We start from the raw sequence: 19,077 nt of genomic DNA on the forward strand, positions 1-19,077 counted from the left end.
GCCCCGTGTCTCTTGCACAGGGACGTCCTCATGCTGTGACCACCTGCTGGGGCTCACCTTCCAGGTGGATGGTCTCCCTGTCACCGCATGGGGACCCATCAGTGTCTCAGGGTCACTGGTGCTCTGGGACAGCAGCAGCATCACTGGCCCTCTGCTCATCCTCTGTTCCTTCAGGCTTGGGCACAGCTTGGGTCTCCATGGGTGGGGAAACCCTTGGAGAAGGGGTCATCTCCTCCAGGTGCTGAGCACCAAACCCCCTCCATCAGCACTGAGTCCATGCAGGCCCCAAAGACCCCCATCCCCCTGACCCCCACATTCAGAACTGGGCCGGTCCCATCCACAGAGTCCATGGGTGACGGGTGTCACAAAAGATGTGGGGACCTCCTGGGTGTGGGTGCTCTCCTGCAACTTGCCCCATTACCTAGTGAGGAGGTTCATCTGCAAAGAGAAATCCTGATGCCCAGTGAGCTGGGGACACGGAGTTGTGCCCAGCTCCATCTTGAGAACCTCTCTGTCCCCAAAATTTGTGATCTCACATTGCCCTGCCAAAAACCCACCTTGGTGACCGTGCCAGCCCTGCTGTTGTGCTGTGCAGTGTCCCCCAGCCTGGCAGTGTCCCCGACCCCTCACCCCCAGCAGTGTCCCCATCACCTGCGTGCTGCCCTTCCCCACAGCCTGTCCCCTTGTGGCCACACTAGATCTGTCACTGTCCCCGTGAGCCATTCATGGATATGGGACAAGAGAAATGCCCACCAGGTGACACCCCATCACCTGGGGGACACACCCACAGGTGTCCCATGGTGCCACCCCGCCACCCAGCCCAGTGTCCCATCATGACATGGGGTCCCTGGCCAGGACTGAGCCACTCAAAGTGCCCGGGGAAGGAGCTCCCTGCAATGTCCCCAAGCCCCAGCTGCACGACAGGTGTCACCTGGGATGTGACACCCGGAGTGGCCTCGTCCCCTGGGAAGGGCATCGGAATGGTGGTTGCAACACAACCCCAACCCCATCCTCAGGCTCAGGTTTCAGCCGGTGGTGCCATGAGGAGGATCAGGGCCACAGCCCTGTCACCATCTGCAGGGCCACCCCAAGGAGCCCCCGGGACCTTCTGGTGATGGTGGCTGTGGTCAAGCATCTTCCCATGGGTGACACAACAGAAATGTTGGGTGGACGTGGCATCGCATTTTCTGTAGGGATGGATGTCCCTTAAAAAATGGGGCAGTGGTGGCATTTTCCCATCTCAGGAAGGGGACAGAGTAAGGGCTCTGTGTCTTGTCCCCAGACACAGGGCAAACTCGTGGCATTGCAGCCATCCCCGCAGCGCTGATGTCCATGGGGATGCCAATGTCCCCACTGACCCAGCATCCTCACAGGGACACAGCCGTCCCCAGAACTGGCATCTTCAGGAGGATACCACCATTCCCACCAAGCCGGTATCCTCACAGACATCCCACCATTCCCGCCAAACAGTGACCAAATGTTATATTTTCTATTGCATTATTTATTTTATTATATACCTGCTGATTGTTGCTGTTATTACTGTTCTTCACTGGTGATACCGATATTGGCCGGTGTTTCACTCATTATTATCCTGGGCAGCCAAGAAACCCCAGAGGCTGGTGGCAGCCGGGCAGCTCGCTCAGCCCATCAGGCAGGACTGAGGCTGTAGGTAAAATCAGGCTCGTTTCAGGTAGCAAAGTTTAATAAAGCATCAGATTAGCTCATGGCAATTAAGCTTCAGGAAGCAGAAATCAACGTCGCCCACCCTCCCAAAGAAAAGCTCCTTCCCTGGGTGAGGTGTTGAGGTGCACGGGGCGATGCTGAGGATCCTCTGTGGGTCGGTGGGATCATCCTCGGGGGACACGGGGCTGCCACCCCTCACGCCGTGTGGCTGCTCCCCTGCCCCACCGGGCTGGGGGGGCTTGAGGTGGCCTGGAAAGGTGGGACAGTCCCCTGAGCCCCTGCCCTGCCCTTCCCAGCCCATGCAGGTGGGATCCTGGCAGTGCTGGTAGCTGGAGCCCAGCCCTGCTGGGGACCCACAGCCCTTCTGGGGAGTCCAAAACCCTCTGAGGGACCCCACAGTCCTCCCAGAGTCCCAAAACTCTGAGTGGCTCCTCAGCCCTGCTTAGGAGCCCCAAAGCCCTCCCAGGACCACACTGTCATCCCACGGGATCCCATCTCTCATTGGGGACACAATTCTCCTGGTGACTCAGCCCTCCTTGGACCCCACATTCCTCCAAGGGACCCCAAACCCTGCCAGGGGGGCTGACATGGGGATACTCACAGCCCCACCGCTGCTGCTGTCACCTTCATCTTAGATTTGCACCTGCAAGAGAAAGCTGTCCATGTGCAGGGGGCTCCGCTGGCCCCACCGCTGTCCCCACCGCCCATGGGCACCCCAGGGGGAATCAGGTCAGGATGCAAACGCAGGGCTGGGGGTGGGTGCAGGAGCCGTCCCACCGCGGCCGTGACACCAGCTCCGTGCTCACCAGTTGTGAGGAGAACTCCAGCAAGTCCAGGAGGCAGAGGGTGAAGTGGATGCAGCTGTTTTTATAGAGGGAATGCTCAGCTTCGCTGTTCATCGCTTTCTTGAGTTCACTACGGAGGTCACTGAGATTGACCCCACTTCTTGTCCGGTAAATATCACAGTCGGGTCTCTCATTTTTCAGGGTCTGTAAGTCTGACTTGACAATCTCACCCCAAAACTTCTTACTGCTGATCAGATCCCATGTGGTCTGAGTGCCTGAGCCTGGAAAAGCAAGATCCGCCCATCACTCTGGCCCGGCCACCGCAGCTGCTGGCAACATTTTGGCCACAACCACAACCCAAACGGGACCAGGGGGTCTGGCACTTACCCTGGAATTTTATGACCTCTCCAGACCCGCAGCAGACAGCTGCATGTTTGAAGACATTGCTGTGCTTTTCAGAGCTGCTCTCCAAGGGGAAGGACACGATGTCCCCAGGCTGCAAATTTCTCTCCGACACCTTCTCGAAAATCTCCCCACATATATGTTTTTTCTTGAACAGCAGAAACATGATTGTTTGTCAACCGCACCAAGGAGGGAAGGTGAGAAGGCAGCAGAACCAGCTCCATCTCCCCCAGTGCCCCCCAGATCCCCAAAATGCCACCACAGGTCTCACCAAGCTCCTACTTACAGTGTTGGCCCACGGCTGCAAGGAGCGCTGTGTGCAATGGGATGTGCAGATCGGACCATGCTTACCATGCTTAGTCCTGGTGACCCTGCAGGCCACCCAGAGACCCAGCCCTTCTCCAGGTACCCACAGACCTCCCAGGGATCTCACAGTCCCCTCGGGGCACCCAGTCCCCTGGGAACCCCATCCCATCTGGGCACCACTCCCTCCTGGGGACCTCGCAGCCCTCCTGGGGATCCCAGTCCTGCCTGGGTCTCAGACCTCGCTGGTGTACCCACAACCCTCCTTAAGGTCCCAGTTGTGTGTGTGGGCACCTCAGCCCTCCTTGGGAACCCAAAGACTCCTCTGAGACTCTGAATCCCACCCACACATCCCAAGTCTCCTGGAGATACCTGTCTGCTCTGAGGACCCCAAAGCCCTTCTGGGGACCTCAAAGTCCTTCTAGGCCTGTGAGATCTTTCCAGGAGAACCCATCCCTCTTGGGGGACCCCAATCCTCCTCAAGACTCAGCCCTCCTTTAGTCCCCACTGCCCTCCCAGGGACCCCAAACCTTGCTGGTGGTGCTGACATGGGGATACTCACAGCCAAACCACCATGGCTGCTGTCACCTTCCTCTTGGATTTGCACCTGCAAGAGAAAGCTGTCCATGTGCAGGGGGCTCTGCTGTCCCCACCGCTGTCCCCACCGCCCATGGGCACCCCAGGGGGAATCAGGTCAGGATGCAAACGCAGGGCTGGGGGTGGGTGCAGGAGCCGTCCCACCGCGGCCGTGACACCAGCTCCATGCTCACCAGTTCTGAGGAGAACTCCTCCAGGCCCAGGAGGGAGAGGGCGAAGTGGATGCAGTTGTTTTTATAGAGGGAATACTTGGCTTCTCTGTTCATCGCTTTCTGGATTTCACTATGAAGGTCATTGAGATTGACCCCACCTTTTTTCCGGTAAATGTGGCATTTCCCTCTTTTCCTTTTCTGGCCTATGAAGCCTGACTTGACAATCATACCCTCATATGTGGAACCGCTGATCACACCCAATGAGTTTTTATTGCTGCCGACTGGAAAAACAAGAGCCACCCATCACGCTGGCCCAGCTTCTGCAGCCACTGGCCACACTTTGACCACAACCACAACCAAACGTGACAAGGGGGTCGGACACTTACCCAGGAAGTGTATGACCTCTCCAGACCCGCAGTAGACAGCTGCATGTTGGAAGACTTTGCTGCAAATTATAAAGCTGCTCATCATGGGGAAGAGCAGGATGTCCCCAGGCTGCAAATCTTTCTCCGACACCTCCTCGAAAATCACTCCACGATCGGGGATTCTCTTGAACAGCAGAAACATAATTGACGTATACTCCCTCTGCCAACAGCACCAGGGAGGGGAGGTGAGGAGGTGGCAGAACAAGCCCCATCACACCCCAACAGCCCCAGACCCCCACTCTGCCAGCAGAGGTTGGGCCAAGCTGTGAGAGGAACAGAAAAGGGGTGTCAGCGCCGTGCTCGTGCCGTCCTGCCCGTGCGCCAGGGCAGGGTCCCAGCTGCCATCACACCCTGCCCGGGATGGATCCTGCCAGGCACAGGGGCCCGGGCAAGAGTCACCCGTCCTTCCCAACGGCTCCGAGCTGGAGCCGTCCCGGGACAAGCCCTGTGCATCTTCCCCTCCCTGTCCTGCTCTGACCACGGTCCAGGCAGCTGCGTGCAATGGGCGGGGGAGACGGGAGCGCGCTTACCCTGAATCTATCTTGAACTCTGCAACCAGCAAACTTACGAGCGAAGAAACTCATCATTTTTTTCTCTGGGACGGTGCTGGTGACAGAGCCGGGCTGCTCGCTCCTACTGGGGCTGAGGGAAATGCAGGGGATGGGTGGATCAGCAGCAGGGACAAAACCTGACCTCACATCTGATACACAGGAGGTGGAGAAAGGCTGAAAGCCAAACACCAAACAGAAATAAGTTCAGATAAGTCCTGGGTGGGCTTTTCCACTTCTCAAAGCTGCAATTAATTTGCTCATTGCACTGGAAATGTTAAGTCTGGCAAAGGAAGCAGGTGGAGGGGAGACCCTGGAAAGGCTGTGGAGTGCGAGGAGCTGCAGGACATGTGCAAAAGTGCGTGTCCTGCAAGAGGCCCCGGGGAGCCAAGAGCAGCTGCTGCTGCGGGGGGGCAGGAGGGGGTGGCTGCACCAGGGCTGGGACGTCGCCCAGCGGCGGCTTCGGGGAAAGGAGCTGCTGGGAACTGGAAAGTGAAAGTGAAAACAACAGAAGTTCCACAGGGTTGGCACAGCCTCCCCATGCAAACCATCCATTGCCACGCAAGAGCGATGCCAGAGGCACCATCACGACGTCGATCCTCAGGTTAAGGATCTTCCATCCCCGTTTGTCCCGCACCCACATTGTCACCCTCAGCACCTTGGCCGGATCCCACATCTGCAGGAGGTGGCTCTTGCTGTGCTTCTCCATGATCCCCAATGGGACGTCCCCGAGTGGCCTGTGGGGCAGAGGGGACACTGCGCCCCGTGTCTCTTGCACAGGGACGTCCTCATGCTGTGACCACCTGCTGGGGCTCACCTTCCAGGTGGATGGTCTCCCTGTCACCGCATGGGGACCCATCAGTGTCTCAGGGTCACTGGTGCTCTGGGACAGCAGCAGCATCACTGACCCTCTGCTCATCCCCTGTTACTGGTGGCCTGGGCACAGCTTGGGTCTCCATGGATGGGGAAACCCTTGGAGAAGGGGTCATCTCCTCCAGGTGCTGAGCACCAAACCCCCTCCATCAGCACTGAGTCCATGCAGCCCCCAAAAACCCCCATCCCCCTGACCCCCACATTCAGAACTGGGCCTGTTCCATCCACAGCATCCATGGGTGACGGGTGTCACAAAAGATGTGGGGACCTCCTGGCTGTGGGTGCTCTCCTGCAAGTTGCCCCACTACCTGGTGAGGAGTGCAATAAATTTTGACTCGATCTTGTAAATAACAAGAATTTATTTAGAATCCGGCAATAAGCAAAGACAGCGCTGGGTGCGGCCTAGAGACGTCAGTCTCTCTCACGGCACGCGCACACCGCTAATTCAGTTCTCTGGGTTTTTAAAGTCCATCTCTGGTCCACAGCTTCCGGATGTAACTTTTCACTCATGTTGAAGGCTCGTATCATGTGGGTGTTGACTGCTGTGTAGCCAGTTTCGATCGCCTTACTTTGGTTACTTATGAGGTAAATACATCAAGCAGGACAAAGCAAGTAAGAACTCAAACAAACATCTCCTTGTTAGGTAAATACATCAAGCAGGACAAAGCAAGTAAGCATACAAACACTTCTCAAAACTCAAACAAACATCTCCAGGAGCTTTAATGAACAAACATTTCTCGGAACTGCTTGTTACAATTTCCCCCTTTTCTATTTTTTACTTATTTTGTTCATTAAAGCATTGCAACTCTTGACCACTTAATACTAATAATTCGGTGTCGTTTTGATCGTGCAATTTCTCATATTTTGCCTCAATCAACATCAAGTGAGCGACTTCTAGTCTGCCTTTCACGATCTCTATTACTTTATTTAAGATACAAGGTCCGACTGTTAATACTAGGATTAAAAGAATCAGTGGTCCTGCTATAGTGGATAGGAGGGTTGCAAGCCAGGGTGATTGTCCGAACCAGTTCTCATACCAGCTCTGCCGAGATTCATATTCTTTTTTTCATTTTTCTATATTTTCTCGTAGTTTATTCATTGTGTCTCTTAAAGTATGGCGGTTTTGGATCAAAACACAACCAACATTCTAGTGTTAAATTTGGATAGGTCCTGTTGATAACCTGATAACTTGCATTCATTAGGGTCCAAAGTGAATTTTTGTTAGTATTAGAGTCTTGTGTGTTTTCAAGACCATCTGTTATTGTCTTGTTAATTTCTAATTCTTTGGTTATTACTACATTGGGACCTATTGGTTGGGCTCTTTCTTCAGGCGCAGGTTCCTTCTGGATTTTTATGAGCCCTCCTCGATCCTTTCCTGGTTCCCAATACCTGACTCCCCAAATTTTTCCTAGTATCCATCCTTGGTCCTCTGGTTGCAGGGCTGTGAGTGTCAAATGTGTACAACTACCTGGGTTTATTGTACCTCCGGTTGAGTCTCGCTTAGGAGGTTGGCAACCGCTGGGCCCCCGGGTTATATTCAAAAACTTATCTCGCCCAACTGGTTTCCAGTCTGAAGCAATTGTCTTACAACCCCAATATGCACAATAATACTCATTAGGATAGTTGCAGTAACTCTTCTCTGGATTGGAAGAGGGACAAACATAATAACCTTTTTGATCTAAGCATGGTTGTGTAGGTGCTAACTGACAAAGGGTTACAGAAAAACTAGGGGATCCTACTGTAATATTCTCTTTAATCACTCGGCTCTCTTCTACCTGAATTAGGGTCCATTTGTATGGTCTATGTGCTGACTCCCCATTACTGGCCATTAGTAATAATACTAATACAGCATACCAGGTGGGGTTGCATTTGCCTAGGTTCAGCTTGCTTTGATTTTGCAATTTGTTGTGCTGCCTAGCACTGGGGTAGTTCTCCCAACACCGCTGCACAATTCCATTTGGGTTTTTGCCCCCACTTTGTGTTATTCCTCTGCCTCGCCCATCGACTCGGTTGCTTCGAGCCACGGGGTAAACCATCTTCTCAGCAGCAAGAATATTCTTCAGGAGGCCCCGAATGTTTCCGACAACTGCACCGTCACTTGTAAGCTTCCCAGTTGCAGCTTTTTTTTACCAAGGGGGAATGGCACGTTATTTCTTTTACAGTGGTTCGACAGCACACTTGTACTATGTGTAATTTCAGAGGAGTTGGCTCATTACGGTGGAAATAAAACCGTTCAGGTCGTATTCCATAGGCATATATGTTCCACCAACTAGGATCTTCGGTCTCGATTTCTCCTCGTAAGACTTTAAGTTTTAATGCTAATTCAGTAATTTCTCATTCAATTGAATAACACTGATCACAAGTCCCTTGAGAGGGAATACCGTCTAGGCAATGCAACCAGTTTTCCTGGCACGCTGTGCATTTAAAGCATACAAAAGGATAACAGTTGCAACCTATGTTATCACATTTAACTTTATAATCCTTACAAATAGGGTATTTATAATCAGCTTTATGGTTTTTCTGTACTTGCATGATACAGGTTGGTAAGTCCAAGTCCATTTATTGCTTTCTCAGTTTAATCCTTAAAGGGTCCTCTGTGGATTCTGCAGTCCACGCGTCGGTCTTGATCGGGCCTTTCACTCGACTGGCGTGTGTCCACCCCTTCTCCGTGGTCCGAATAGCTGTTTCTGTAGTGAGTAAAACAACATAAGGTCCCTCCCATTGAGGGGTTAGTGATGCCTCCTTCCAGGTTTTTATAAGCACTTTATCTCCGGGTTCTAGAGTACATATTTTTATGTCTAAGGGCAGACGTTGTACCACCAATCTTTTCTCCCAAAGGTATTTTCTCCGTTTTAGTAACTGTATTAGATAATTCCTTATCTGGAAATCCTTTATTTCTAGGTGTTTCTGTGGTATTTCTAAATCATAGGGCATACCATATAACATCTCGAAAGGTGAGATCCTGAGGTCTGTTCTCGGCTGCGTTTTTATATTTAATAGTGCTAAGGGCAAACACTTTACCCATGACATTTTAGTTTCTATCCCTAATATTTGTCTTATCTGCCTCTTAGACTTTGGGGCTGGCAATGACAAGATCCCTTTTACTCTTTCTGGGTCTAAATGTTTGGTACCCCTGCTTAAATAGTGCCCTAGATATTTTACTTCTTGTTCAACAAACTGGAGTTTGGTTTTTGATACTTTGAGTATCTTATGCTTATGCTTTGAGTATCTTAATCTTATGCTCTCTTATCTAACCACTTCCTCATCCTGCCCTGCTAGCAATAGATCATCTACGTACTGCACCAACACCGCCCCAGGGCTGCGTTCACACTCCTGTAAAATCTGTTCTAAAGCTTGCCCAAACAAGTTGGGTGACTCTGTAAATCCCTGGGGGAGTACCGTCCATCGCAACTGTTGTTTTCTATGAGTGTCTGGGTCCTCCCACTCAAAGGCAAAATAATTTCGACTTTCCTCATCTAGTGGGCAAGTCCAAAAGGCATCTTTTTAGTCTATCACACCACATCACTTATCATCCGGGCTTAGGTGACTCAGAAGGGTATATGGGTTAGCCACCACAGGAAATCGACTCACAGTCCCCTTGTTTACCTCCCTCAGGTCATGTACCAGCCTCCATTTCCCATCTTTTTTTTTTTTACAGGTAAAATGGGGGTGTTAAAGGGAGACATGTAAGGTTCAAGCAAGCCTTTTTCTAACAACCTTTCTATTTCTGGTTTTAACCCCCTTCGACCTTCTTCAGATATTGGATATTGTCTTACCCGAATGGGTATTTCTGGGCTAGAGATTTTAACTTTAAAGGGTGTTATGTTCAGTTTCGCTACTGAATCTTCCGTATACCACACTTCACGATTAATTTTATTCTCATCTTCCACCCTGAGAGGACATAATCTTATCCAAATTTCTTTCTCCATTACTTCTAAATTAACACCCAATTCGATTATTAAATCCCGCCCCAAGAGATTATATTCAGCTTCACGAACTAAAAGTAAATTTCCCACTTCTATTGTGGGGTTGGTTTCGATAATCACCTCCTTTATAACAAGAACACGAAATGGCTCCCCTTTTGCCCCAATTACTTGCATGGTGTTGGAGGATATTTTGCATCCCCTGGGCAAGGCTTGTATGGTAGATCGCTCTGCCCTGGAATCGACAAGAAATTCAATTTCTTGCTGCTGGGGGCCCACTTTCAATTTTGTCAAGGGCTCTGTTCCTTTTTGGGTCCCCAGCAAAAAGAGCCCCTGACACCCCTATTCCGCTTTGAACATTTTCTCATCCGCCATTTTCTTCCTACAGTTCCGCTTAATGTGCCCTTTCTTTCCACAGTAAAAACATTCTATCAGCTCACCCCGTTCCATTGTAGTCTCGCTATTAAGGGGTCTTGTCTTAGGACTAGGCTCCTTATACTCTGCCCTTTGATCTTTGGATTTCTGAGCTGTACGTTCTCTGACTGCTGCAACCATCATTCGTACAGTCCTCCGCTCCTTTTCATCCTCTCTCCTGACATACACTTTCTGAGCTTCCCTCAACAGTTCATCTAACAACATTTCCAAATTTCTACTTTTTGTTGCCCTCAGTTTCTATTACTTCTCTAGGGGAGCTCGCACCATTTCAGGTGTCAGCCTACCCCAAGAGGCATACGGCTTGTCCTCCCCCCGTCTCCTTCCCCCTCCGCCGCTTCTAGCAGTCTATCCACAGAACAACACTAACTTCAATACAGCTAATTCAGAATTTCACATTCAAATCACTTCCCCCACTAATTTATTCTCATGTGTACAGATGCATCTTAACGGGGAGCAAGGTGGTACTTTAGTAATGGAACCGGTTCTCATTTTGTAATTATACCATCCCCAAACCAGGACCCCGCCTCCAGTGTGCATACAAAAGAGCCAAATCCAGCACACCGAGATGAGACACAGCCTATCACAGAGCTGTGCAAGTTCAGATGCCAGAACAAAGCCAGCATGCCAGAAAGAAAAGCACTGGCTATCACACACAAAACTCCATTACCACATTCACACAGTCAAGATCGCTTGCAGTTCATCTCACGTATATGTATTAGGTCCTAAGAATTGATCAAACCGCCCAGCTACTCCTAGCGGGTCCTCTAAAAGGCTCCCCATTTCCTTTTTAAATCTCTAACGTCTCCGGAATTGAGGTGCACCGCCACATACCCTATTCCCGCCTGTGGACCTCCCATCACAATTTCTCGCAACGGATATAATTGTCCCGTCGCCTGGTACTGCTGCTGTCTAGTTTTACTACGTGTGACGGGCCCTGTGGGTTGACTAAGATTCATTTCCTCCAGGTTCGGTGTCAGTGGTGGAGCATTCGGACTAGGGGCCGGCACCGGGGGTGGTGGCGGCGGCACATAAGGTGGGGTGTAACGGGAATTTCTTCCTCATGTCGCTTGTTTCTTTGTTTATCATACTTCCCGTCCCCCTTTTCTTTTAAGGGATACAGATTGATCCTAGTGCTGACTCCCTTCCTACTGACAGAGGAAGGGCTCTGTGTCTTGTCCCCAGACACAGGGCAAACTCGTGGCATTGCAGCCATCCCCACAGCGCTAATGTCCATGGGGATGCCAATGTCCCCACTGACCCAGCATCCTCACAGGGACACAGCCATCCCCAGAACTGGCATCTTCAGGAGGATACCACCATTCCCACCAAGCCGGCATCCTCACAGACATCCCACCATTCCCACCAGACAGTCACCAAATGTTATATTTTCTATTGCATTATTTATTTTATTATATAGCTGCTGATTGTTGCTGTTATTACTGTTCTTCACTGGTCGGTGTTTCACTCATTATTATCCTGGGCAGCCAAGAAGCCCCAGAGGCTGGTGGCAGCCGGGCAGCTCTCTCAGCCCATCAGGCAGCACTGAGGCTGTAGGTAAAATCAGGCACGTTTCAGGTAGCAAAGTTTAATAAAGCATCAGATTAGCTCATGGCAATTAAGCTCCAGGAAGCAGAAAGCAACGTCCCCCACCTTCCCAAAGAAAAGCTCCTTCCCTGGGCAGTGTTGTTGGGGTGCGTGGGGCGATGCTGACGATCCTTTGTGGGTCAGCAGGATCGTCCTCAGGGGACACGGGGCTGCCACCCCTCACGCCGTGTGGCTGCTCCCCTGCCCCACTGGGCTGTGGGGCTTCAGATGGCCTGGAAAGGAGGGACGGTCCCCTGAGCCCCTGCCCTGCCCTTCCCAGCCCGTGCAGATGGGTCCTCTGGCAGCGCTGGCAGCTGGAGCCCAGCCCTGCTGGGGACCCCACGGACCTGCTGGGGACCCCAAAACCCTCTGAGAGACCCCACAGTCCTCCCAGAGTCCCAAAACTCTGAGTGGCCCCTCAGCCCTGCTGAGGAGCCCCAAGGCCCTCCCAGGACCACATTGTCATCCCACGGGATCCCATCTCTCACTGGGGACCCAATTCTTCTGGTGACTCAGCCCTCCCTTGGAACCCACATTCCTCCCAGGGACCCCAACCCCTGCCAGGGGGGCTGACATGGGGATACTCACAGCCCCACTGCTGCTGCTGTCACCTTCATCTTGGATTTGCACCTGCAAGAGAAAGCTGTCCATGTGCAGGGGGCTCCACTGTCCCCACCGCTGTCCCCACCGCCCATGGGCACCCCAGGGGGAATCAGGTCAGGATGCAAACGCAGGGCTGGGGGTGGGTGCAGGAGCCGTCCCACCGCGGCCGTGACACCAGCTCCGTGCTCACCAGTTCTGAGGAGAACTTCTCCAAGCCCAGGAGGGAGAGGGCGAAGTAGATGTAGTTGTTCTTCACGAAGTCATACTCGGCATCATTGTTCATTGCCTCTTTGGCTTTTTTACGGAAGTCATTGAGAGCAACCCCATCTGTTTTACGGTATATCTTGAACTTCCCCCATTTCTTTTTCATGGTCCCAAGACCTTCTTTAGTGACCAGAGCCGGGGCTGTCACACCGCTGCTGGTCAGACCGGAGCTGCTCTGGATCCCTGGAAAAGCAAGAGCTGCCCATCACCCTGGCCCGGCCACCACGGCCACTGGTCACACTTTGGCCACCACCACAACTCAAACAGGATCAGGGGGTCAGGTGCTTACGTCGGAACTGTATCACCTCTCCATCCCCGCAGTAGACGGCCGCATGTCTGAAGATGCTGCTGAGCTCCTGAGAGCTGTTCTCCGAGAGGAAGAGCATGATGTCCCCAGGCTGCAACTTGCTCTCCGGCACCTCCTCAAAGATGTTCCTATGCTCAGGGATTCTCTTGAACAGGCAAAACTTGAATATCTGCCCATGACAAAAGCGAGGGAAGGTGAGGACGAGACAGAACCAGCCCCATTGCCCCCAACCCCCCTCGAGACACCCACACTTCTGAGAGAGGTCTCTCCAAGCCCTGAGAGGAACAGAAAAGGGGTGTCAGCGCCGTGCTCGTGCCGTCCTGCCCGTGCGCCAGGGCAGGGTCCCAGCTGCCATCACACCCTGCCCGGGATGGATCCTGCCAGGCACAAGGGCTCGGGCAAGAGTCACCCGTCCTTCCCAACGGCTCCGAGCTGGAGCCGTGCCGGGACAAGCCCTGTGCATCTTCCCCTCCCTGTCCTGCTCTGACCACGGTCCAGGCAGATGTGTACAATGGGGTGCAGAGATGGGAACATGCATACCATCCTTATTTCTGCTGACCCTGCAGGCCTCCCAGAGACCCAGCCCTTCTTCATGTCCCCACAGCCCTACCAGGGACCTCACAGCCATCCGAGGGACCCCTCCCTCCCTCTTCAGGACCCCACAGTCCCCCTGCAGTGCCCAGCCCCTGGTAACCCCATCCCATCTGGGCACCACTCCCTCCTGGGGGCCCAATATCCCTCCTGGGCATCCTAGTCCTGCCAGCATCTCAGACTACCCTGGGGCACCCACAGCCCTCCTGGAGACCCCAGTTGTGTGTGGACACCCCAGCCCTCCTGGGGACCCCAAAACCTCCTTGGAGATCCTGAATCCATCTCACAGGTCCCAACTCTCCTGGAAATATCTGTCTGCTCTGGGGACCCCAAAACCATTCTGGGGACCTCAAAACCCTTCTAGGCCCATGTGGTCCTTCCAGGAGAACCCATCCCTCTTGGGGGACCACAATCCTCCTCGATACTCAGCCCTACTTTAGTCCCCACAGCCCTGCCATGGAACCCAAACCCCACTGGGCGGGCTGACATGGGGATACTCACAGTCTCACTGCGGCTGCTGCCACCTTCCTCTTGGATTTGCACCTGCAAGAGAAAGCTGTCCATGTACAGGGGGCTCCGCTGTCCCCACCGCTGTCCCCACCGTCCATGGGCACCCCAGGGGGAATCAGGTCAGGATGCAGACGCAGGGCTGGGGGTGGTTGCAGGAGCCGTCCCACCGCGGCCGTGACACCAGCTCCGTGCTCACCAGTTCTTTGTAGAACTCCTGCAAGCCCAGGAGGGAGAGGGCAAAGTGGATGCAGTTGTTTGTGTAGAGGGAATACTTGGCTTCGCAGTTCATCGCTTTCTGGATTTCACTATGGAGGTCATTGAGATTGACCCCACCTTTTTTCCGGTAAATCTCGCATTTCCCTTTCTCCTTTTTCAGGCTTGCGTAGCCATTTTTGCTGATCAGACCGTGAATCTTCTGATTCGTGATCACATCCCATGCACTAGGAGTGCCCGCACCTGTAAAATCAAGAGCCATCCATCACTCTGGCCCGGCCACCGCAGCCGCTGGCCACACGTTGGCCACAACCCAAACGGGACCAGGGGGTCGGGCGCTTACCCTGGAAGTGTATGACCTCTCCAGCCCCACAGTAGACGGCTGCATGTTTGAAGACATTGCTGGTCTGCAAGGGGAAGAGCAGGATGTCCCCAGGTTGCAAATCTTCCTCCGACACCTCCTCGAAAATCTCCCCGCGCCCGGGGATTCTCTTGAATAGCAGAAACTTTATTGTCTGTCAACCACACCAGGGGGAGAAAGTATGGAGGAGGCAGAACCAGCCCCATTGCCACCCAACACCCCCCAGATCCCCAAAATGCCGGTGCAGGTCTCTCCAAGCTCCTACTTACAGTGTTGCGCGACACCTGCAAGGAGAGAGGAACAGAAAAGGGGGGTCAGCGCCGTGCTCGTGCCGTCCTGCCCGTGCGCCAGGGCAGGGTCCCAGCTGCCATCACACCCTGCCCGGGATGGATCCTGCCAGGCACAAGGGCTCGGGCAAGAGTCACCCGTCCCTCCCAACGGCTCCGAGCTGGAGCCGTCCCGGGACAAGCCCTGTGCATCTTCCCCTCCCTGTCCTGCTCTGCCCACGGTCCAGGCAGCTGCGTGCAATGGGTGGGGGAGCCGGGAGTGCACTTACCAGGCCAGCACCTGCAGCAGTTGAAACTAAGATAGATGCAGCAGCGCCGATGATAGGGGCAGCGTATGCCATTGTTTTCTTTGGGACAAAATCAGTGACAGACCTGGGCTGCTCACTCCTCTGAGGGCTGAGGGAAATGCAGGGGATGGGGCAAATCCTGACCTCACATTCTTCCTGATATACTAGAGGCAGAGAAACGTCAATAGCCAAACCCCAAACAGAGCAAAGTACAGAAAAGCTCTGGGCGGCTCCTTCCACTTGTTCTACTTCAAATTAATTTGCTGATTCCATTCAAAATGGTAAGTTGGGAGATTGCGGAGAGCTCTGGAGTGCGAGGAGCTGCAGGACATGTGCAAAAGTGCGTGTCCTGCAAGAGGCCCCGGGGAGCCAAGAGCAGCTGCTGCTGCGGGGGGGCAGGAGGGGGTGGCTGCACCAGGGCTGGGACGTCGCTCAGCGGCGGCTTCGGGGAAAGGAGCTGCTGGGAACCGGAAAGTGAAAGTGAAAACAACAAAAGTTCCACAGGATTGGCACAGCCTCCCCATGCAAACCATCCATTGCCACGCAAGAGCGATGCCAGAGCTGCCATCAGAACACCGATCCTCAGGTTAAGGATCTTCCATCCCGGTCTTTCCCGCACCCACATTGTCACCTTCGCAGCACCTTGGCCGGATCCAACATCTGCAGGAGGTGGCTCTTGCTGTGCTTCTCCATGATCCCCGATGGGACGTCCCGAGCTGCCTGTGGGGCAGAAGGGACACTGTGCCCCGTGTCTCTTGCACAGGGACGTCCTCATGCTGTGACCACCTGCTGGGGCTCACCTTCCAGGTGGATGGTCTCCCTGTCACCGCATGGGGACCCATCAGTGTCTCAGGGTCACTGGTGCTCTGGGACAGCAGCAGAATCACCGAACCTCCGGGTCATCCCCTGTTCCTGGTGGCTTGGGCACAGCTTTGGTCTCCATGGATGGGGAAACCCTTGGAGAAGGGGTCATCTCCTCCAGGTGCTGAGCACCAAACCCCCTCCATCAGCACTGAGTCCATGCAGCCCCCAAAGACCCCCATCCCCCTGACCCCCACATTCAGAAGTGGGCCGGTCCCATCCACAGCGTCCACGGGTGACGGGTGTCACAAAAGATGTGGGGACCTCCTGGCTGTGGGTGCTCTCCTGCAAGTTGCCCCACTACCTGGTGAGGAGTGTAATAAATTTTGACTCGTTCTTGTAAATAACAAGAATTTATTTAGAATCCAGCAATAAGCAAAGACAGCGCTGGGTGCGGCCTAGAGACCTCAGTCTCCCTCACGGCACGCACACACCGCTAATTCAGTTCTCTGGGTTTTTAAAGTCCATCTCTGGTCCACAGCTTCCAGATGTAACTTTTCACTCATGTTGAAGGCTCGTATCATGTGGGAGTGGACTGCTGTGTAGACAGTTTCGATCGCCTTACTTTGGTTACTTATGAGGTAAATACATCAAGCAAGACAAAACAAGTAAGCATACAAACACTTCTCAAAACTCAAACAAACATCTCCAGGAGCTTTAATGAACAAACATTTCTCGGAACTGCTTGTTACAAGGAGGTTCATCTGCAAAGAGAAATCCTGATGCCCAGTGAGCTGGAGACACGGAGTTGTGCCCAGCTCCATCCTGAGAACCTCTCTGTCCCCAAAATTTGTGATGTCACATCGCCCTGCCATCCCCAACCACTGACCCCCAGCAGTGTCCCCATCACCTGCCTGCTGCCCTCCCCACAGCCTGTCCCCTTGTGGCCACACCAGATCTGTCACTGTCCCCGTGAGCCATTCATGGATATGGGACAAGAGAAATACCCACCAGGTGACACCCCATCACCTGGGGGACACACCCACAGGTGTCCCATGGTGCCACCCCGCCACCCAGCCCAGTGTCCCATCATGACATGGGGTCCCGGGCCAGGACTGAGCCACTCAAAGCGCCCGGGGAAGGAGCTCCCTGCAATGTCCCCAAGCCCCCGCTGCACAACAGGTGTCACTTGGGATGTGACACCCCGAAGTGGCCTCGTCCCCTGGGAAGGGCATCGGAATGGTGGTTGCAACACAACCCCAACCCCATCCTCAGGCTCAGGTTTCAGCCGGTGGTGCCATGAGGAGGATCAGGGCCACAGCGCTGTCACCATCTGCAGGGCCACCCCAAGGAGCCCCCGGGACCTTCTGGCAATGGTGGCTCTGGCCGAGCACTGTCCCATGGGTGCCACAACAGAAACATTGGGTGGACATGGCATCACATGTCCCCCCTGGTTCTGTAGGGATGGATGTCCCTTAGAAAACGGGACAGTGGTGGCATTTTCCCATCTCAAGGAGGGGACCAGGGAGGGACTCTCTGTCTTGTCCCCACACACCGGGCATTCTCGTGGCATTGCAGCCATCCCCGCAGCGCTGATGTCCTTATGGGGATGCCAATGTCCCCACTGTCCCAGCATCCTCACAGGGACACAGCCGTCCCCAGAACCGGACTCTTCAGGATACCACCATTCCCACCAACCCACCACCCTCACAGACATCCCACCATTCCCACCAAACAGTCACCAAATGTTATATTTTGTACTGTATTATTTATTTTATTTTATTATAGAGATGTCTGCAAAATCAGGCACGTTTCCGGTAGCAAAGTTTAACAAAGCATTTGATTAGTGCATGGCAATTAAGCTCCAAAGAGAAAGCAACGTCCCCCACCCTCCCACAAAAAAGCTCCTTCCCTGGGTGAGGTGTTGGGGTGTGCGGGGCGATGCTGAGGATCCTCTGTGGGTCGGGGGGATCATCCTCGGGGGACACGGGGCTGCCACCCCTCACGCCGTGTGGCTGCTCCCCTGTCCCGCCGGGCTGGGGGGGCTTCCGATGGCCTGGAAAGGGGGGACGGTCCCGTGATCTCTTGCCCTGCCCTTCCCAGCCCATGTGGATGGGACACCAAAACCCTCATGGGAACCCCAAAACCCTCTGAGGGATCACACAGTCCCTGAGGAGCCCCAAAGCCCTCCCAGGACCACAGTGTCATTCCACGGGATCCCATCCCTCAGTGAGGATCCAATTCTCCTGGTGACACAGCCCTCCCTTGGACCCACATTCCTCCCAGGGACCCCAACCCCTGCAGGGGGGCTGACATGAGGATACTCACAGCCCCACCGCTGCTGCTGCTGTCACCTTCATCTTGGATTTGCACCTGCAAGAGAAAGCTGTCCATGTGCAGGGGGCTCCGCTGTCCCCACCGCTGTCCCCACCGCCCATGGGCACCCCAGGGGGAATCAGGTCAGGATGCAAACGCAGGGCTGGCGGTGGGTGCAGGAGCCGTCCCACCGCGGCCGTGACACCAGCTCCGTGCTCACCAGTTCTGAGTAGAACTTCTCCAAGCCCAGGAGGGAGAGGGCGAAGTGGATGCAGTTGTTCTTCACGAAGTCATGCTCGGCATCATTGCTCATCGCCTCTCTGACTTTTTCACGGAAGTCATTGAGAGCAACCCCATCTGTTTTATGGTATATCTTGAACTTCCCCCATTTATTTTTCATGGTCCCAAGACCTTCTTTGGTGACCAGAGCCGGGGCTGTCACACTGCTGCTGGTCAGACCGGAGCTGCTCTGGATCCCTGGAAAAGCAAGAGCTGCCCATCACCCTGGCCCGGCCACCACGGCCACTGGTCACACTTTGGCCACCACCACAACTCAAACAGGATCAGGGGGTCAGGTGCTTACGTCGGAACTGTATCACCTCTCCATCCCCGCAGTAGACGGCCGCATGACTGAAGATGCTGCTGAGCTCTTGAGAGCTGCTCTCCAAGGGGAAGAGCACGATGTCCCCAGGCTGCAAATTGCTCTCCGGCACCTCCTCAAAGATGTTCCCATGCTCAGGGATTGTCTTGAACAGGCAAAACTTTAATGTCTGCCCATGACAAAAGGGAGGGAAGGTGAGGAGGAGGCAGAACCAGCCCCATCGCCC

The 19,077-nt window shown here is 53.9% G+C and overlaps 1 protein-coding gene across 11 annotated transcripts in view; it reads right to left on the reverse strand.

Annotated features, from left to right (window-relative positions):
• LOC309443877 (uncharacterized protein) overlaps nt 1–19,077 on the reverse strand; it is a 64,471-nt gene that overhangs the window by 31,237 nt on the left and 14,157 nt on the right. For 8 of the 11 annotated variants that reach the window (XM_082061188.1, XM_082061189.1, XM_082061187.1 and 5 more), the window contains exons 8-15: nt 18,834–19,020; nt 18,471–18,727; nt 13,977–14,018; nt 12,867–13,053; nt 12,504–12,760; nt 3,736–3,780; nt 2,856–3,018; nt 2,490–2,749 (exon numbers count right to left, since the gene is read on the reverse strand). In XM_082061188.1, the coding sequence (XP_081917314.1) occupies nt 2,490–2,749; nt 2,856–3,018; nt 3,736–3,780; nt 12,504–12,760; nt 12,867–13,053; nt 13,977–14,018; nt 18,471–18,727; nt 18,834–19,020 (1,398 nt within the window). Of the gene's footprint in view, nt 1–1,501; nt 1,664–1,684; nt 1,933–2,284; nt 2,327–2,489; nt 2,750–2,855; nt 3,019–3,735; nt 3,781–12,503; nt 12,761–12,866; nt 13,054–13,976; nt 14,019–18,470; nt 18,728–18,833; nt 19,021–19,077 lie in introns of those variants that run through there. The other 3 variants (XM_082061184.1, XM_082061193.1, XM_082061185.1) reach the window with 3 other exon arrangements.

The sequence above is a fragment of the Streptopelia decaocto genome, assembly GCF_964273445.1.
Source record: "Streptopelia decaocto genome assembly, chromosome: 9".
Taxonomy (NCBI): domain Eukaryota; kingdom Metazoa; phylum Chordata; class Aves; order Columbiformes; family Columbidae; genus Streptopelia; species Streptopelia decaocto.